This window comes from Saccopteryx leptura, chromosome 11 (genome assembly GCF_036850995.1).
Source record: "Saccopteryx leptura isolate mSacLep1 chromosome 11, mSacLep1_pri_phased_curated, whole genome shotgun sequence".
In the NCBI taxonomy this organism is placed as follows: domain Eukaryota; kingdom Metazoa; phylum Chordata; class Mammalia; order Chiroptera; family Emballonuridae; genus Saccopteryx; species Saccopteryx leptura.
This window is the reverse complement of record NC_089513.1, coordinates 2,147,150-2,168,688: the sequence shown is the minus strand read 5'-3', so window position 1 is coordinate 2,168,688 and position 21,539 is coordinate 2,147,150. Positions and strand designations below refer to the sequence as shown.

At 55.7% G+C, this 21,539-nt stretch overlaps 1 protein-coding gene across 7 annotated transcripts in view; it reads right to left on the bottom strand.

Moving 5' to 3' along the window:
- ZNF516 (zinc finger protein 516) overlaps positions 1–21,539 on the bottom strand; it is a 103,209-nt gene that overhangs the window by 11,588 nt on the left and 70,082 nt on the right. For all 7 annotated transcript variants that reach the window (XM_066353632.1, XM_066353636.1, XM_066353633.1 and 4 more), the window contains exon 3: positions 9,177–10,595. In XM_066353632.1, the coding sequence (XP_066209729.1) occupies positions 9,177–10,595 (1,419 nt within the window). The remainder of the gene's footprint in view (positions 1–9,176; positions 10,596–21,539) is intronic.

Sequence of the window (21,539 nt, the reverse complement as noted above, 5' to 3'; positions counted from 1 at the left end):
CGTGCCACACAGGCGGACTCACCGTGCCACACAGGCAGACTCACCGTGCCCCATGGACTCAACGTGCCGCACAGACGGACTCACCGTGCCCCACGGACTCACCGTGCCGCACAGACGGACTCACCGTGCCCCAAAGACTCACCGTGCCGCACAGACGGACTCACCGTGCTGCACAGACGGACTCACCGTGCCCCACGGACTCACCGTGCCGCACAGACAGACTCACCGTGCCCCACGGACTCACTGTGCTGCACAGACGGACTCACCGTGCCCCACGGACTCACTGTGCCGCACAGACTCACCGTGCCCCACGGACTCACGGTGCCGCACAGACGAACTCACCGTGCCCCACGGACTCACCGTGCCCCACGGACTCACCGTGCCCCACGGACTCACCGTGCCGCACAGACGGACTCACCGTGCCCCACGGACTCACCGTGCCGCACAGACGGACTCACCGTGCCCCACGGACTCACCGTGCCGCACAGACGGACTCACCGTGCCGCACAGACGGACTCACCGTGCCGCAAAGACGGACTCACCGTGCCCCACAGACGGACTCACCGTGCCCCACGGACTCACCGTGCCGCACAGACGGACTCACCGTGCCCCACGGACTCACCGTGCCGCACAGACGGACTCACCGTGCCCCACGGACGGACTCACCGTGCCCCACGGACTCACCGTGCCGCACAGACGGACTCACCATGCCCCAAAGACTCACCGTGCCCCAAAGACTCACCGTGCCCCACAGACTCACCGTGCCCCACGGACTCACCGTGCTACGAGTTACTATTAAACAGCCCCAGCCTCAGCTTCTAAAGCACATAGGAAAAGAGTTTTATTTAACTTGACCAGGCGTGGCACAGTGGATAGAGCATTGACCTAGGATACTGATGACCCAGAGGGTCAAAACCCTGAGGTCGCCGGCTAAAGCACAGGCTCACCAGCTTGAGCATGGGGTCGCTGCTTGAGCGTGGGGTCATAAATATGACCCCATGGTCACTGGCTTAAGCCTAAAGGATGCTGGTTTGAGTCCAAGGTCGCTGGCTTCAGCAAGGGGTCACTGGCTCGGCAGGAGCCCCCTTGGTCAAGGCACATATAAGAAAGCTACCAATGAACAACTAAGGTGCTATAACTGAGTTGTTGTTTCTCATCTCTCCCTTCCTCTCTGTCTGTCCCTCTCTCTCCCTTCCTCCCTTTCTCCTCTCTAAAAAAAAAAAAAAAATAAATAAAAAAATTAAGTGTTAGTTATGTTAGTAAAGCACAGTGAACATGAAAAAGAACTGGGTAGGTAAGTACACAGCATTCTGCTCTGTACACAAGTAGCCACTGAGTGGTTCTCTGAATCCACAATGCCCCCGCCATGTAGCTAAATGCAGTGCAGTGACTGCCATGTTAGTGAACCAAGAGAAACAGGCTGAGGAAGAAGACCAAGACCCCCCTGGGAGTTTCCTTAGAGAATCCAAACATGCAGAACCGAACCAACAAAAGCCACCTGCCACATCACAAAGGACCAAAAGTACCACCGGGCACAGCGTTCCACCAGCGAGCCGCCCTAACGAGAGAGGCGCATACACCCAGCTCCGTGCTCCTGCTGCCGGCCTGACCTGCCACCACCATGAGCCTGGGAAGGACGTCTGAGCACTGAGGACCTTCCCCCACGAGTTAACCGTGACTGAGTCACTGTCATGGGAAATGGGGACGGGGGGGTAGTCCACAAGAAGTCTAAAAGAGCAGAGCTTGAGTTTTCAGAGACGGAGACAACTGTACGAAGGCGTCCCCTCTCCGTCGGAGTCAGAGGGAGAGCCACACCATCCATGCGTGCCCAACGTCACTGTGAGCAGCACAGAAACGATTCACGACGCAGTCCGAGCGCAGCTGGCGTTCCGGCGCTACACCTCCCCACAACCGGAGTGTTTTCAAGAGGCCTCGGCAGAATGAACATGGAGCCAACGCAGGGGCGTGGATTCCCGGGGACGCCCCCTGAGCAATTCACAGAGCGGCCTGGCCGTGCCCCCCCCAAACGCTCACCAAAAAGCCATGTCTTGGGTGGGTTTCACAGGTCGCCGGCACATGCAGGAACATCCGGATTGACTCGTGGTGGGATCTCAATATGTAATTCTCCAATGATGGCCTGACCTTGTGGTGACAGCGTCCTACAGACCCCTCACTGACTCCTGTCACAGGCGGGGGCAGAGGGGTTACTGATTTCTGTTAAAAAGGGAAGTGCCACCTAATTCGAGCTGAGGTCACCTGTGTTCAGAAATCTTTGAATTCAGCATTCAGTGAGCTGTTATCTCTTTCCTACACTGCTACAGCGTCGTGAGATGACTACTTGACATTCTAAACATACAGGTTCTATTAAGAGGGAGGAGCCACTAGTAAACGGTGAACCAATGGCCAAGCATTTTGTCAATGGCATATGAAGAAGAGGCTTTTTTGAGACAATATGGTGATAGAGTAGGCAGACGTACCAACTTCCACCTCCCAGAAACAAAGTGGATTAAAAACTAATTTTAAGAACCATCATCTGGAAAAACCAACTTTGGACTCAACTATGAGGACTCTTCAACCAAGGAACACTGAAGAAGCCACACCGAGACTGGCAGGAAAAGCAGAAACGTAGAGAAGGCTGCCCAGCTCCCCAAAGCGAACGGCAGCCAGGAGAGACTCCCATGGTGGGAAGTGAGTTTAGCAGAGAGAGGAGGGTCCTGAGTCCCAGGAACAAAGCCCCAGCCTGCAGCCCCAGAGCCTAGAAGAGGCATAAGGACAGTATTAGCTGGAAACAAGTCAGGATACTGTTTGTGAGAAAGAGACTGATTTCTCAGACCCAGGATTCTTCTTAAAGGGACAGCGCAGAAAACCTCTCTCACAACCACTCACCCGGGGCTCCAGGGGACGGGGAGAGAGGAGAGTACCAGAGTTTCAGGAAGAGAGTGTAATCTAGGAGGCACAAGGAAAAACATTTTGAGAGACAGCCACCCTAACCCTTGGGACGAGTCACTCCCCGAATCTGAAGTGAATATTTCCCCTGGAAACCAGCAATACCAGCAAAGAGAAGGAGGACACCAGCCAAACAAGCTCTCCCATGGCACTCAGAGCAGAGTCGCTTAGAAGGAGGGAGCTTTCAGGACTACAGTAGTGAGTCTTATATAATTCTAGTTCCAAAACCAGGCAAAGACAACACAAAGAAAGAAAATTATAGGCCAATATCCCTGATGAATTTAGATGCTAAAATCCTCAACAAAATATTAGCAAATCGGATCCAGCAATATATGAAAAAAATCATACACCATGATCAAGTGGGAGTCTGCATGTCTATCCTATTGCAGGGTCTCTCCAAGAGAAAGCTAATTCTCACAGTAATAGTGCCAGAGACCTGCCTGAGCCCAATGGTAACTCAACTCAATGGGGAAAAAAAATGAGAAACGAAAACGCTAACCAGAAAGAGTATCCCTGAAGTAACATATTTTTAAACAACGCTCAGTGAGCTGGGTGTCTATGGACCAAAAGTCCGAGGTCTGCATGTGGAAGGCTCTCAGTCAGATCGGCTAAAACCAAGTCAGTGGTCTCCCAGTCCAGACGCCCCCACCGATAATAACGTCAAGTCATTTTCCTACACTGCAGAGAGCGTTCACGGAGAGAATAAGCCAAGAGACGCACAGACCGCCCGTCAGGCAGACCCTGTCTGAATTCCCACATGACAAGTCACCAACACGAACCACTGAGAAACCTAAGACCTGGCCCTCCAGCCACATTCTTGCTCAGAAACATAAAAAGGACAGGACACATTTTAACCAGCACGTGTCCCTCTGCCTCATGGAAATCCACTTACGAGTGCTGGCAAGGCACCCCCTTCGCTGTACGCTGTGAACATCGTGACTCTGCGACTTTGGCTGCTGCCCTGGGCCAGTAAGTGGGCGGAGGGAAGCTTGCTCAGGAGGGCATCCCTTCTGACCAACGTGTCCTTGGGCCCCAGAGTAGGCCTGCGGACTCCGGAGGGCGCCACCACCCACTAGCCTGCACTGGGTTTGACAACACATATCTTCCAGGGCGAAAACGACCCCATGGACAGCTTTGACCATGGTTAACGGCGTCTTTCGGGAACACCTGTCCTTCAGGTTTGGGGTCGAGGACACTCTTAGCTGTAAAAGCACTTTGTTCCCCACACCTTTCCACCATCCGGAGGTGCTCCCATGGAAACCACGTCTGACAAGTCACTGTGGCTCTCTGGTTTTCCTTGGTACCTGCATCCCACGCACCGTCCACGCCTCCAGAAGACACCTGCTAAGGGTGGGGACACGGATGGCACTTGTCAAACACCAAGTGGTTATACTACTTTTGTCCTGAGGACATCTCTTAGCTGGCCACTTCCTATCCAAACTACGTCTCTACTCACCATGCTTAACTTCCTCAATTAAGTATGCATCCGCGTGCGTCCCCACAGTTTCCCCCTGAATTCTCCCATATCATTTTTCTCTTTTAATTTCTAAAGAAGGGACCTTTGCCCTTGACGCTCACTAATATTATGCGCAAGCTATTGCAAAATTCTGAGTGCATCAGAAAGGTTACACCCTTCATTTGAATTGAAGACTTCCCGGGGAGCAGCGCTCTGACACTCTGACCCAGAAACCCGAGGTGCGCGCGGCGTGGACTCGGGGGTGAGGAGGAGGCCTGGCCCGTCTTCTGGGGGACCCATCAGACCCTCATCCTTGAAAAGATTCTGCAAAGAGCCTGGAGAGGTTCGGACAAAGGACGTAGCACCTTTCACATCATCGTATCCATGCGTCCCTGGCCTACGTGAGATTACTTGTAAATCCCGGTAAGAAAGACCTCACGCGTGTTCTTCTATCTGGCACTACCCCATGCTGTTACCTTTAATATTTTTTTATTTTCCTTCTGAAATCTATAATGCTGCAAAACTGGAGGCTAGCTGCAAGTCGGGAAATGCAGGTCATTTGTTACTTTATTACAGTTCTACCAACAAACTCTTTATGTTCTTCTAGTCAGATGTTTCCAGGCTTGGTGGCCACCCTGCAGAATGATTACAGAAGATCTATTTTTTTTCATTCTTAAAAGGTTAGTCTGCGAGGCCCTGAGGGAAGAGACAAGGGTCATTTGGGCAGGACTTTCAGACTAGTCGTTTCTACGCATGCATCAGTCAGTCAGTCAACACACGCCTTTGTGGAAAGGGTCTCTGAGACCAGTCTTCACTCCTGAGAACATCTGATGTCTCCGAGACGCCACCCGAGAGCCAAGTCCTCCGTTTCAAATGGAAACACCCACTGAACACATCACGGAACCCTCGGGTGCAGCACCCACAAAACACCATGAACCCACCAGCAGAACTCACTCCTCGCGTATCTCTCCCTCCCCACTGCCAGGGGACGCTCCCTGTTCCATCGAGGGCCAGCACACAGTGGGGCGGCCATCACCATCCCTCGGTAGACGACACCCCAGGAGGAGACGCAGAGTGAACGCCTCAGACAACAAAATAAGACCCAAGGAGTCTCAGCGGGCTCAGAGAACGAAGTCCAAAAGATCGTTTTTGGAAGAGAGAAAATCACGGGACAGCGTAGATCCGCGATACAAAGGCCAGCTGCTCACAGGGTCAAGGAGGAGCTGGTGCAGCTAGGGTGGATAGCACACCTCAAAAGGGGGGCTCCTGCTGCACCTGGTGACCTGTTCCCATGACAGTGACCAGGGTAGAGACTCCCTAACGAGGACTTTATACCCTGGGCCCCTCTCAGACAGACCACACCCAGGCTAGGGCTTCCTCCCGGTAGGTACCTTGAGAGCCTCATAAACTAACAAACTTCCACACAAGGAGAGAGGGACCAGCAAAGGCCCTGGAGGCCGGCAGGCACCTGTGCAGGGTGGGGTGCTTGGGCAGGAGCAGGACCCAGGAAAGTACGACGGTCATGATGGGAGACAACGCATCGTGGTGGGCACGGGCTCCGGCGGGTTCTGAACGGCCCCCACGTTGAGATTGGGACCGACCCAGATGGACTCAGCAGAGGACAGACCCCTCCAGGGGGGAGGCGGGTCCCCACCTCACCAGGTGGTCACTCATACTATGGGGCCATGTCACGGGAACACCACCGCTGAGTGTCTCAGACAAGCTGACCTAGTGCCGCCCTAAGCTCCCCAGAAGCTATGATTTCCCTACCTGTACTCCATCTAGAACAGCCAGAAAGCTTCAAACCCTTCCCCTGAGCAACCCCCACCAGCAAACAAAACACCACAGACTGGCGGACGACATCCTAACACTTCCAGTATGGACGTCAGACGGGTGACACTCCATAGGGAGTTCAGGTGCTGTAAGGACGACATCCTAACACTTCCAGTATGGACGTCAGACGGGTGACACTCCATAGGGAGTTCAGGTGCTGTAAGGACGACATCCTAACACTTCCAGTATGGACGTCAGACGGGTGACACTCCATAGGGAGTTCAGGTGCTGTAAGGACCGCCGAGCACTTGGCATATTTAAGAAATAAATATTTAACCTCTTTAAAAAGAACAAGGAAAGTATAGCAGGCGACTTTGTATTTCTGTCATCTGAAATTCTTAAAACGTTCATTCCAGACACATTTCTTCTTTGGGGGGATGTGGAGACAAGAAGCAGGCGCAGGCCGCTCAGGGGCGTGGAAGTGTGGGGAGACGCTCACAAGGCCTGATGGGGCCGGAGTCGGTCTGGGCCACTTCCGCAGCCGCCGGGGTAAAACGCACTCCCTCGCAGGTCCAGTGCCGAGGTGGACAGAGGTCATGCAAACACCAAGCGGACATGTCACTCACTTGCTGGAGGCAGCAGCCGCGGGAAAGGGCTGGACAGGAGGGTGGCAAGGGGCATGGACATCCACAGACTCTCGCCTGTCACCCACGTACAAGAAAACCCTTCCCTATAGAACTGAGGCCCGCGTCAGATCCAAAAAAGGCCAACCTGGATACTCTTGCCCCACTTCATAGCAAATAAGCTACGACAGACGGCGACGCTGACGTAACTGACTCGAAACAGGCCTCTGAGCACCCTAAGCTGTGTCGCTGCGTGTCTCTGCCCACCACGGGGCACGTGTCCAGTGACACTGTGCACACAGCACTCTGCCAGGAGAAGGAAAGTGACCCACCGGCTCTCATAGCATCTCTGGAACCATTGGCCCAAAGCCTCGCAACAAGTCCGGGCATCCGGGCACTTAGCCTCATCCCGGCAGGTCACAAGAAGTGCTGGCTCTGAGCAGACCCACCGGGCTGGGCACTCTTGGGCCAGGAGCCCAGGCCAGCCTGGACTCAGGGCCCCACCAGTCAGCCACCAAGACTCCACAACACCTGCGTGTCCTGCTAGTCAGGACACACCCAGCTTTTTCCCTAAGGGTCGACATGAACCAAATGCACCACTTATCAGACCAAAGTGGCAGAATTCACGGCCACAGGAGAAAGGCAGGACTTCAGTCCCGCACGGGACTGCCTGGTCGCCTCACCCGGTGGATACAGGGTGCCTCTGGGCAGGCACAACTTCCCCAACCCTGAACCACATGCCCCCAGAGCGCTTCCAGCTTCCTGGACGTTGAGGGATTGGCTCTCAAAGGGCACAGCAAGTGCAGACCTGCGTTAAGACAGTATGAGTGCGTGACATACGATTCTGTCCAGAACCCGCGAGGACCGCCTGGGTATGAACGTTGAGACAGAGCCCCATAGGGGTCTGTCCATCGGGGCTGTCGTGAGTCGGAAATACTCAGATTTCCAGTGTGTCGGGCATGAACGGAGAGAGCTACTTCCATGTACGATCACGGGCATGGTACCCCGCGGAGTGTGTGCACACCTGCTGGCAGGTCCAGGTTATTATCCCTTTCGGTATCAATACCAAGGCACCAGAAGGAAAGGAGATCACCGCGGAGGTGAAGTTTCCCAGAACCAGAAAGAGTTCATTCTCCAAACTTTTCTGGTACGTTCACAGTCTACCAGGCTTGGCTTACTGATGCTACAGTACTGAGATCTACATATATATATACATATATATGTACACGTACGACTCAGATACATAAGTACATGTGTATTTACATATATGAGTTACAGATAAGAAGAAAACAACAAGGGATGGTATGGTGCACGCTGTCTACCAGGACTCAGAAACAACCAGGAAGCGGAGGCCGCCCCCACCTCCTCCTGTCCACGGAGGTATGGAGACAGAAACGGGGGGGGGGGGGGGGGGGGGGGGCTGAGTGAACATCCCAGAGGGCAGCCCCCAGGCCACCGCCACCTCCTCCTGTCCACGGCGGTATGGAGACAGAAACGGGGGGGGGGGGGGGGGGATGAGTGAACATCCCAGAGGGCAGCCCCCAGGCCACCGCCACCTCCTCCTGTCCACGGCGGTATGGAGACAGAAACGGGGGGGGGGGGGATGAGTGAACATCCCAGAGGGCAGCCCCCAGGCCCCCAGGCCCCCACCACCTCCTGTCCACGGCGGTATGGAGACAGAAACGGGGGGGGGGGGGGGGATGAGTGAACATCCCAGAGGGCAGCCCCCAGGCCACCGCCACCTCCTCCTGTCCACGGCGGTATGGAGACAGAAACGGGGGGGGGGGGGGATGAGTGAACATCCCAGAGGGCAGCCCCCAGGCCCCCACCTCCTCCTGTCCACGGCGGTATGGAGACAGAAACGGGGGGGGGGGGGGGATGAGTGAACATCCCAGAGGGCAGCCCCCAGGCCCCCACCTCCTCCTGTCCACGGCGGTATGGAGACAGAAACGGGGGGGGGGGATGAGTGAACATCCCAGAGGGCAGCCCCCAGGCCACCGCCACCTCCTCCTGTCCACGGCGGGTATGGAGACAGAAACGGGGGGGGGGGGGGCTGAGTGAACATCCCAGAGGGCAGCCCCCAGGCCACCGCCACCTCCTCCTGTCCACGGAGGTATGGAGACAGAAACGGGGGGGGGGGGGATGAATGAACATCCCAGAGGGCAGCCCCCAGGCCCCCAGGCCCCCACCACCTCCTCCTGTCCACGGCGGTATGGAGACAGAAACGGGGGGGGGGGGGGGATGAATGAACATCCCAGAGGGCAGCCCCCAGGCCGCAGGTGGGGCGCCCCTTCAGCAGGAGAGTGGGGGACCCAAGCAGGGGCCACAGTTGGGGCAGGCAGGCTGGCGGGTAGGGTGGGGCAGCCCGCACGGCTTACCTCTGTGCTCCAGCGCCGGGCCGCTGGCCCCCCAGCTCTGGTAGAGGGTCTCAAAGTCCTTTGGAATGTAGGTCTTAAAGATATTGAGGATGTCCAGGCGCTTCTCGTGGCCCTCAGAGGCGGACTCCTGCTTCACGGCCGGAGGGGCGGGCAGAGCGGGCAAGGCAGTGTTCCCTCTGGTGCCCAGGCCAGCCTTGGAGGGGGGCTCTCGGGGAGGTAGCAGGGGGCCCCTGTCACCTTTCACATGCGGCTGACCCTGAGGCTGGGGGCTCGATTTGGCTTTCAGTGGGTCCAGGGCACTGTGCTTATTATTAGTTGGGGGGCCCAGGCCTGCCCCAGTCTGGGGGATGGCATACTTGTCCCCTGGCCTGCTGGGAGCCGGGGGCTGGGAGCCCGCCCGGGCAATGACAGTGGACGTGGGGGTGGCACTTCTGCTGAACCCACCACCTGCCACCAGCCCCTGTCTGGGGCCAGCCTCCTGCTTGGGCCTCGGTGCTGGCAGCTGCTCAGGGCGGTGGCCAGGTTTGGTCTGCCGAGGTCCCTCGGGGCCGGCTGTCCAGAACACACAGGGCCCCCCAGGGTGGCTGTCCCTGCTCTTAGAAATGCCAGCAGCCTTCGTGGTCCCACCCAGGGGCAAGGAGCTGCCTTTAGACCCCAGAGCCCCACCCGGCACCTGGGTGCGCGTGAACCGAGCGATGGGCAGGGGCTGGCACTCTTTGCCTCCAAGCGCGGGCGGGGGACCCGTGCGTCCACTGCGGACCAGGAACACCAAGTTGTTTCTGAGGCTCTTGTAACCGTTGGGCTGCGTCCACGGGGGGGCCATGGAGCTGCAGCTGACCCGGTGCCATATCTGCTTGTGCATCCACAGGACCTCGGGGTAGTAGGTCTCGTGGCTGCAGTAGGGACATGGGTGCACGGCCAGCGCGGCCCGCAGCGAGGCGGCCAGCTCCCGATGGCTAGGGTCGTCCCGGGTCGACCTTTCACTGAGGTCCAGGGGGCTCAGGTCGGGAGCTGGTGACCTTTTGCTGCCCCCAGAGGGCTCCTGATTGTGCAAATCACCCAACTTCTCTTTCAGGCGGCCGGCTGGGCCCTCGGACGAGAGCTGCAGGGCTGCTCCTTCCGGAAACATCTGATCCGCGTTTGGGGGGAGGTCTGCCGCATCCCTGGAGCCAGCGACCTCCTGCTTGGGGTGACACACTGGCCTCTTCAAGTCCACAGAACAGCGAGCAGGCTCGGGTCTCCGGGAGGAGTCTCTGCCGTGGCCCCCCCGCGCGGACACGGCGGCTGAGGCTTCCGTGCGGGGCCCGCAGAGGGCGTCTTGTTCGGACGGGGTATTCCCAGGGCTGTGACTCCGGTCTCCATTGGGGAGCACGGTCGGAGCCACGTCTTCGGAAAAGCAGCAGCCATGTGGCTTTGCTCCTGAGGATCAAATGTAAAACGGGAGTTACCATCTCTCATCGGAACAGAACAGGCACAGATGCCCACCAGGTGCCGGGCACGGAGAGGGGCGCCCATGGGCAGCCAGAGGTCCCCGCCCTGGCCGGCTCCCCACAATGCCCCAGGAGGAGGTGGCCCAGGTGACGGGCAGTCCTGACAACCTGTCACGACACAGTCACGAGTTAACAGAGGGTGACCCGTTCCATCAGACACTAGGAAAAACACCTCTCTCCAACAACAACACAAGGGTTCCCAGGGCTTGCAAAGAACTCTCTACTGCAGGTGCACTGGGGGCTACTCTGGGGCCTCACACTCACCCTTGACTATTTAAGGGAACAAGACTCAGAGAGGCCGATAAGCAGGCCATGGCCACACAAAGCAGGGCAAGAAAACAGCTTCCTCCGCCCAAGGGCCCCTCGCTGCCTCAGGAACCACGACAGGTGGATGCGGCCCGATCCCAAAAGGGTCATGAGGACTCGCTCTTGGACAGCCCGATGTCCAAGGCCAAACCCTCGGCACTGACAGGTTCCTGTGGAGGTGTGAAGGGAAGGGGCGCGTCATTCATTCCCTCCTTCTGGGGGATGGAGTCTCACCCCAGCTCTCCACACCTGCAGGGTCCTGCCCAGGCACACACGGATTGATGGCCTCCTTGGGAGGGCTCCACGTGACCTGACCTGGCCTCTCTCCCCAGGTGGACGCTCCGTGCTGGTGAGAGCACACCGAGCTTGGGCCTGCCCCACCTCAGGCCCGGGGTTTTCCACCCCCTGCTGTGAAGTCAGACTAGAGGATCAATCACCAAGGATACAGCTCACAACAAGGAGGGGATATTTCCAAATAAAGATGAAGCTATAAAATATCCCCTCGTTGTGAGTCGTATAGATGCCACAGGACAGGAGAAACCCTCCCGTTTCATGTCTGCACCAGGGGCTTTGGGTTTGTTAAACTCTAGAAGTCAAAACGTGGAAGGGTCTATAGGAAACATACCTGGGTCCCTCACACCTTCATTCTTCCTGCCCCCCCTCCCCCGGGAAGAACGTCATCTTATGACTGCCACCCTGCAGGGATGGGTTCAAGAGGCACAGGGTCCCTCACACCTTCATTCTTCCTGCCTCCCCCCCCCCCCAGGAAGAACGTCATCCTGTGACTGCCACCCTGCAGGGATGGGTTCAAGAGGCACAGGGTCCCTCACACCTTCATTCATCCTGCTCCCCCCCCAGGAAGAACGTCATCCTGTGACTGCCACCCTGCAGGGATGGGTTCAAGAGGCACAGGCGCTCTCCTATGAGACGGCCGAGTCCTGGCGGCTTTTAAATAAGACCATTTTGGGGATTTTAACGCTCTGGTGAAACGTAGGTATCTGTTTCTTCATTTAAGTATTCCTACGTGTATTCCTGGGGCTGAGACTCAGGAGTCCTGCTCTACTGGGAAGAATCCTTGCCCCGCCTTGCCCTTCGGGGGGGGGGGGGGGCAGCATCCGCAGAGCTGCCTGACCAGGAATGAAGGCTCGCCCACAACCCCCAGGGATTCGGCGAGCCCCTCCCAAGCAATGTGAAAGGATGACGTCCCCGTACAAAACATGACCAGTGTGTGGTGACCAGCAGGAAGGCTGAGGAGCCAAGTCAGAGGAGGGAAACGGATTCAACTCCCACGGACACCCAAGGGCTCACCGTGAAGCAGACAGTCAGGGGCGCCTATCCGTCACAGGGGGAACCGGGGCCACTCAGGAGGAGGAAGCCCCACTGATGGAAAGGGAGTGTTACCTGGAACTAAAAGGGCGACTGTCTTCCTGGCCTTCAAGTAATTCAGACTTGCCTGCTCATTGTGTCAAACTTGCTTTTCAATTTCCTAGATAGCAGCACCCAGCGCCAGGAACCTAGTGTTCCCACCCAAGTCCCCAACCAAGCACCACGCTCCCCCAAATCGTCATCAGACAGCACAGCCAAACTTCAGTGCCTCTGATGGGAGACACCAAGGACAGCAAAACAGACAGCAAAGGACAGACACCACGCAGAGTCCCCTTGGGGCCGGGACAGAGCATTACAATTTCTCAGGAAATTGCTAACAAGAAGCGAGACCACACTGTTCCCTGGTGGCCAGCCACCTCCAGGAAGGCAGTCAGGAATGGGGACTGTTGATCATCTGAGATCATACGAGGGTGACAAGAAGGCAGAGGAGGACCTGTGAGCTTCCCAAAACCGGGCAGCCACGGTCCTCACAGCCTGGGGCCCTTCCTCACGGAGGTTCTCTGGTTCACGAATCGGGTGAACTTGACCCTCAACAGCTGACTCTAGGTGAACTCAGAGCAGCTCCCCGGGGGACCTGCCGCTGACCCACCACTACCGACGAGCCGGCAGCCCCTGAGCCACCGGAATGAGCCCCCGAGGGAGGGACAGGAAAGGGCTGCCCCTCCTCGCTGTCGGGTCTGCAGAGGCCGAGAGGGCAGCTGCCCTGCTGGCCCCGAGGGAGCAGGTCTCGCCTCTGCTCTGGGCTCTTTGGTTCCACTTCTGATTTCTTCACGGGGGCCTTTCATCTGCAAGGTGGACTTCCCCCAAAACGAAGTGCCACCCCACCCCCCCACGCACACACACAGGGCAAAGCTGGGCTGGCCGACACCCTCCCCCACAGCCTACACACGAGGCATCTACCCCCCTCTCTGCACGGTCCCCCAGCCATCTTCACGAGTCACCAAGCCCCATGTGGACACGCAGCCACTTTGAGAAGCAGCACGCAGCGAGCGCTCTGTCAGGTGTGCCCAGAAGGACGGCCCAGAGCGCTGAGCATATCACTACGTGCTGAGGGGAGATTGCGCCCTGGGTCTTGACCAGGAGGAGGCTACACACTGACATTATCAGGACAGGGGCCCAGGAAGGCCCCACAAGTCACCACAGGCACAGGGAGCCTTAGTGGAGGCCCAGCCGCCATCCGGATGCTGAAGCAGGTGACCAGCCTATGGGAAACATGCAGCAGGCATGTGTGACCCACACACACACACACACACGCAGTCATGTTTCCATGGCCTGCTCTCTCCTTGGCCCAGGTGATCGTGTACATGATCCACACGTGCTCTTAGTTCCTCTAGTTCCAAGTAGGATCTTCCTGGGTGTGGTTTCCAAACCAGCACTGGCCAGCCCTGTGTCCCAAAGATATAGGGTGGGGGGTGCCGGTTCACTTTCACTGGGACCCCAACCGGCCCAGGAAGTTTTTTTGGGGGGGAGAGTTAGGAGCTCTCTGAGTTTAGAATCCCTGGGGCAGCATCTCAAACACACAAGCACACCGCCACCCCCTGAAGCCCTAATACAGTCATTGTGGGCACTTGGCAGGAAAAAATCCATTCCCCTTTCACTGTTTAAAAAACTTTTATTGTGGTGAAACACACATAACCAAAACTTGACTGTTTTAACCATTGTTAGAGTTTCCCTCTTACAGTCCTGTTTTGTTATATCCACTTCATTTTTCCCATTGATTTGAGGGAGAGGGAGAGGGAGAGGCCTCAATTCGCTGTTCCACTCAGTTGTTCTGTTGGGCTGCACACTCACCGATTGCTTCTCATACACGCTCTGACCGTACCAGTGACCCCGGGATCAAGCCAGTGCTCGGGGACAATGCTTCATCCACTGCACCACCTTCCAGGGTGACTATATCCATTTTTAAAGCAGTTCATTCTTAGTGCATCTCCGGGCCTCTTTTTGTCCCCTCAATTAAAAGACCACACAACTGAAAAGCAGGCCTATGTGCTGTTAACTCCTGCAGGAGACCAGCAGGGTCCAGGATGCCGCCGCTGGGAGCCAGCGACCCCAGGGCCGGCCCCTCGGGGAACACCACCCTGCCTGCGGCCCTGCTCCTAGGACTCAGAGGGACGTGGGGACTAGAACGGCCAGACAACCGAGAGAGACCCAGCAAGACACGCCAGCGTCCCTTCCCCTCGGTCCAGGAAGCGTGGGGTCGGACGCACGTGTAAATAAGTGTCTTCTTCTTTCAGGCCTTCACCATGTAACAGACGTGGAGACACGCAGCTGGTTTGAGCGCAGCGTCCACGGGCAGGTGAGCACGCCCATGGCACGACGCTAGCCCCTTATGGCACTTCCCACCAGCGCCCGTGTGCAGGACTCACATCATGCTGAACGGCAAAGCAAGTACCTTGTAGACATGGTAACACGGCTCTAAACATATTTTGCACTTGACCTGCCAAGAAAGCATATTAGCTCGATTCTGTGTGTTCTGGTTTATAAACTAGGAACAGTTTCAAAATATTTTATCCCAGGTTCAGCTGGGGGGAGCGGGCCAGAGCTCTATGAAAGCCTCTCACCGTATAGGGTGAGTTCTTCCACTGGGGGGGCTACCACCACGGTCACTCAGGGGACACCCTGACCATCGGGGAGACACGGTGGCATGTGAGTGGGAGGGCTACCACCACGGTCACTCAGGGGACACCCTGACCATCGGGGAGACACGGTGGCATGTGAGTGGGAGGGCTACCACCACGGTCACTCAGGGGACACCCTGACCATCGGGGAGACACGGTGGCATGTGAGTGGGTTACCACCACGGTCACTCAGGGGACACCCTGACCATCGGGGAGACAAGGTGGCATGTGAGTGGGTTACCACCACGGTCACTCAGGGGACACCTTGACCATCGGGGAGACACGGTGGCATGTGAGTGGGAGGGCTACCACCACGGTCACTCAGGGAACACCCTGACCATCGGGGAGACAAGGTGGCATGTGAGTGGGAGGGCTACCACCACGGTCACTCAGGGGACACCTTGACCATCGGGGAGACACGGTGGCATGTGAGTGAGAGGGCTACCACCACGGTCACTCAGGGGACACCCTGACCATCAGGGAGACAAGGTGGCATGTGAGTGGGAGGGCTACCACCACGGTCACTCAGGGGACACCCTGACCATCGGGGAGACAAGGTGGCATGTGAGTGGGAGGGCTACCACCACGGTCACTCAGGGGACACCCTGACCATCGGGGAGACAAGGTGGCATGTGAGTGGGAGGGCTACCACCACGGTCATTCAGGGGACACCCTGACCATCGGGGAGACAAGGTGGCATGTGAGTGGGTTTACAACACCGAGATGACCGAGGAGCTGACCCAGGGCCCAGCCCCGGGGTCCACAGGGAGAAAGGTCCCTGCAGGGCACTACAGCGCCGGTCCTCCCCTATCAGAGGAAAGAATGGAACTGGATGAGCTTGTCAGACCCAAGACTGACACTCTGCTGGGAGGGACAGCCCAAACGTTCAGCAAAGAACAAAGATGCCAAGTTTTCAACAATAGGAAACAAAGGCTCAAAAACTAACAAAATAAGGGAAAAAAAGAAAGTATAAGAAGGAAAAGGTCCACCTTTAAGAGATGTGCTGTGAAAAAGAGCCTAGGCTCCCAGGGGACCACAAGCTCAGTGTGAGCTGCCACAGCCTGGGGGGTTTCCGACGGAGTAGAAGCATCCTGAGCCACAGCTAGCGAAGCAAGAACACAGATAAGCACATGGGGCTGGAAGAACCCAGACTTAGCTTGAGACATCAAGGGAGGACACATAAGATGGGGGGTCAGCATGTCCAGAACAGCCTGCAGGCGGTGGGCAAGAGACACTCTGGAAACCCAGTAATAGGAAGCACGACTGCAGAAATGTGGGTGGTTCCTCCTAAAAGGGGGCTGGTGGGGGGACTGCAGCAAAACTCGACTTTCACTCAGTAGAAGATGGATGGATGGATGGATGGATGGATGGATAGATAGATGGATAGGTGGATGGGTAGATGGATGAGTGGGTGGATGGATGGATGGTGGGTGGGTGGGTGGGTGAGTAGGTGGATGGATGGTGGATGGATGGATGGACGGATGGATGGATGGATGGATAGATGGATAGGTGGATAGATAGGTGGATGGGTAGATGGATGAGTGGGTGGATGGATGGATGGTGGGTGGGTGGGTGGGTGAGTAGGTGGATGGATGGTGGATGGATGAGTCGGGGGATGGATGGTGGGTGGGGGGATGGATGGATAGATGGGCGGGTGGGTGAGTGGGTGGGTGGATGGATAGATGGGCAGGTGGGTGAGTGGGTGGGTGGATGGAATGGGTGGGTAGAGGGGTGGGTGGATGGATGGTGGGTGGATGGGTGGATAAATGGTTCATGGAAAACAGTCATCTGGCTGTACACTAGAGTCATTTGGAAAAAAAAAAATGAACCATCATTGGTTAAAAAATTTCCAAGGTCAGTGCCTAGACCAAGAACCAACCTTTGAGGGCGAGGCCTGCACACCCTATTTAAAAAAAAAAAGAAAGAAAGAAAGCAACTCTGGGTGATTCCAATTGTAGCCAAGACTAGAGGGCACTGGGGTCCCTATAGGACAAACAGCTGGGAGTCACCGAGGCTGGGCATCAGAGACTCTGATGTGGAGAAGGCACTGTGGTAGACCCAGCAAGCCCGTGTCACTGAAAGGCAGAGGAAAAGCCGGACATCAACCCCCAGGAGCTGTGGGCTCGCCTGTCCACGTCGCTGCATGAGGTGGTCTCCAGTCCCCTCGGCTGAGGATCTGAGAGGGAGCAAAGGAGCCCACCCCGCCAGGCGGCACCTACCGCCTCCACTGCCCTCCTCTCTCCGGGCTCAGTTCACCGAGCACGAGGGCTTTGCTGACGGGCTGGAGGGATGTTAAGGTGGAAATACCTTTTTTAAAAACGTGCTTTGTCATTGCTCAATTTATAGCTTTCAAAATAGCCCGTGTGATTGCGCAGCGAGGAGCCCTGGGCAGCCATCAGTGCCCCCGGGGTGAGGGGCGCGCAGGGAGGGGCCAATCTCCAGGTAGGACCCGGGGTTTTACAAGAAGAGCCTCGTTCCTGCACGTCCCTATCACAGGCTGCCTCGTTCCCAACAGCAAGCCAGCACACACAGTTCATCCGCGGTTACTGCACGCGCATGGCTGTTTGCCTCCTTTTTATGTTTATCCTAATTTCGTAGATTTCTACTGTTTCAGTTAAAACAAAAACAAACAGAAAGGAAAACAAACTTCACATGAATGTAATAAATACACCAAGCAGACCACCGTCAACCTTCACCGGAGTGCGGCCGTCCCGCTTCCATCACCCTCAGAAGTTTTATGTTAAACCTGTGGTCACAGAAGCAGCAGCTCCATTTCTGGAGTTTGTACAGTTTTGTACAGACTGAGGCTCCCGCCTGACCCCAGGCTGTGAACACACATGAAGAATTCCAATGTGAGCACAGTCTCACAAGAGATGGGCCAGTGGCTCCAACACACAAATCAGGCAAGCCGGAGGAGGAGGGGGCACGGCTGTGGCCGCAAGCAGGGTCAGCCGGGGGGCAGGCTGTGAGTGCAGGGCCAAAGTCCACTCCGTGAATGAGCCAGAGTGCAAGCAGTGAGTGACCAGTGTGCGCACAAGACAGGCTCTCCCCGTTGGTCTCCTCTGTGAGTGTGTCCCCAAATCGCAACATGGAATTCTATTCCAATGCAAGGTGTCCTCTGAGGACTCAGAGGACCACACCCCTTTCTGCAGAGACCGGTGGTGACATGGAGGTGAGTTAACCCTTTGTTCTCAGTTCCCCATGAGAAGGAGGCCACGAGACAGGACAGAAAAGGAAAGAGGGAGGAGCGGAAGGACAGAGAACTTGAGTGTCCAGATGAGACAGAACCATGTGGCCGTGGGGACCTGTCACCACGACAACAGGCTTCGGAGCTCAGCCAACTAGGCCCTGGGCTTGGCAAATGGCTCGTCAGCCAGGATGTGGCATTCGTGGGTTGAAAGGACACTCCAGGTAACACAGGAGAATGCACCCAGGAGATGGCGAAGCAGGTTCAGAGCACAGGGGAGCCTCAAAGGACAAAGTGAGGAGCGGAGGCAGGTGCAGGTGGAGCACGGACCCACACAGGCTGGACTGCCAACAAACCATGGGAACCTAGTCTGGCTACGCGGGTGAGAAAGCGCAGTGCCCAGACGACTGGTCCCCTGCTCACACCGCAGCAGACGGGGAGGGCCACCCCCCACACACGCCTCCCAGGCCTCAGTGCTGCAGAGACACGACCTCGCCACTCGCCACTTCCCAGCCGCTGCTGCCGCCCTGCCATGCCCACCATGGAGGGGGACAGGGCTGCAGGTGATGCAGGAAGAGACGCTGTCCCCCCCCCGCCCACCTAACCCCCCTGTACAACCCATGGGGCGGCTTCTGTTAGCCGCTTCATTCATATCCTGCGGCCTTCAGGTGATGGCCCCCAGTGAGAGCTGGTGCAGGGCCCCCAGCAAACCTCATGTGCAGGTGCCAGGCTCTGCAGGCTGGGGGCCATGACTACAGGACAGCGTCCTGCCACCTGCTATTCAATCAAGATCCAGCTAATAAACTCCACAGAAGTGTGCACAGGGAGGAGCAGGGGCAGATGGGTATTTGAGATTAAAAAATAAATAGCCTAAATCCCAATTATACTAGTGGTCCAAGCCCACACACGGCTTACACAATACCCTATCCCAAGACAAGAGAGCCCCGTACTACATACCTGGAAATCTCCCGTCATGAGGGATGGGATTTAAAAAAAAAAGGCGTTGAGATTTCAGTAGGTGATATTGGCATTTGTGAATGTCTAGCCACTTCTGTGTCAAATAGTTCCTATTGCCCAAGCCTTGAAGGGACAGCAAGAACACTCTGGCATTCAACAGTGTTCCACAGGAGAGCCCTGCCCTATCCATCTTTACCTGCCTTAAAAGGAAACCGGTAACCAGAAGAATACGGGACCGAAAATAGGTACAAGATTTTGGGAAAAATGAGAACAGACATCAAGTTTTAGTTGAAACATGGGAATTACTAAGACTGTGGAAATGCAAGGAATTAAGAGAAAGGGCCTCCCTTTCAGGGAAAGAGTCCCTGGAAAGACATTTCATCTGAAAAACAAACAAAAAACAGTCTCAGAAACAGAAGCCCTGATCCTCAGCAAAATGTGACCGAGAGCTAGCAGTCAGCTGAAAACACGGTGCAGGAGTCGCAGTTAACATAAAAGGCTTGGAGTATGAAGCAGAAAAGCGTTAGGAAAATGTTTTGGCTGCCATCTCCACAGGGCTTTTCAATTAACAGCCCGGACGTAAGCGTTGCGGGCAGGAGAGAGCAGGACAGAGCTGGGGCACACAGCCACGGGCTGGCTGTGTCTGTAAGTTCTCCCGGGGCAGGAGAGACCAGGACAGAGCTGGGGCACACAGCCACGGGCTGGCTGTGTCTGTAAGTTCTCCCGGGGCAGGAGAGACCAGGACAGAGCTGGGGCACACAGCCACGGGCTGGCTGTGTCTGTAAGTTCTCCCGGGGCAGGAGAGACCAGGACAGAGCTGGGGCACACAGCCACGGGCTGGCTGTGTCTGTAAGTTCTCCCGGGGCAGGAGAGACCAGGACAGAGCTGGGGCACACAGCCACGGGCTGGCTGTGTCTGTAAGTTCTCCCGGGGCAGGAGAGAGCAGGACAGAGCTGGGGCACACAGCCACGGGCTGGCTGTGTCTGTAAGTTCTCCCGGAAGACACAGGGAACAGCCAGGGGCCCGAGGTGAACTTGGTGACTGCGGACTTACATGGAGAGCCACCCCAGGGAAGCGTGGTCCCCGGGTGGGGGGACCCAGTTCAGGGGCAGCATCCCAACAGACAAGGACGTCCCAAGGCCCCCAGGACCAAGTGCCACTCCCAGCAGAGTGAAACTAACAGCGTGATCTCACTCCACTCTTCAGGAAAGGATAGCCTTGGTTTCCATGGAGAACGAGAAAAAAAAAACAAAAACAAAAAAAACTCCTTCTCATAGTCCCGTGTCTGTCAAGGACATTTCAGCCCTGTGGTCAGAGAAGTTTCAAAGCTATGTGTCCAAGCTCCCTCCCCTACTGTGCATCAATGCAAACTACAAAAATAACAAGAATGGTAAGAAAACCGTTAAGCTCTGTGAGGAACAAAACGATACATAGACTATGTGTAATACAAGCAACAAAGCAACATGAACTACAGTAATAATGTAATAATAATAAAGTCTAAGCAATGCGGGCAACCACAGGTCTGAGACACTGTGTGAAAACTGACTAATCCCCAATTAAAATTTTTATACATAAAAGTCTATTTTGTTCCCTTAACTTGGTCCTGCTACAGTGTTCCTGTATGACTAAATACAGTATAGAAGTTCCCTTTTTTTCAGTAATGAACATAGTAACATCACCTACAAAACTGTAACTTGTTTACATTACTAGAAACATAATAATATACTTTTAGCACTCCAGAAGTCTCAAGAAACAACAGTTCGGGATTAAAGACTGGATTTCTGACTGAACAAAGGAACCATGTTACACAAGAAAAATTTAATGCTTAAAATCTGGGAAAGAATTTTCTCAAAAGCTTGCCTGTTTGGTGACTACAGAAAAAATCAACATTTTAAAGGTCAATGGAATACCCAGTCCCACCCACCAGCTCTCAGTGACTAAACAGGAGTCTGTCCGCCATAAAGCCACCGACCAGAAGCCCAGCACTGACTAATTGCTTCCTCGTTGACTCAGCCATAAAAACGTGTCCCTCGGGTTTGTTGCGGTTGTTTTGTTTTTAAACCTAACCCAGGCTGAAGTGAAGGAATTCGAGCCTATTTTCAACGTTACTGCCTGTGTTATGCACCCGCCTTTGCACCCACAGTCAACTGTAACTGGTCCGTTCGGGAAAAAAAAATGCAGAGAAGTGTAAAAATAAAAAGAAATCATTAAACAGAACTTGACACACCATGCTCTGAATATCAATGAGCCACAGTTCTGTTGCAAAGAAGCGGTGCCCAGAGCCCTTGGAGATGTGGACAAGGAAGATGTCCACAAGGAAGTGGACAGTAAGAAAAAGGGCAGAAATAAGGGGGCACAGGACGCCTACTTTCACATCCCCTCCCCCCAATCCCACAGCTCTCATAAGGAGTGGGAGAGT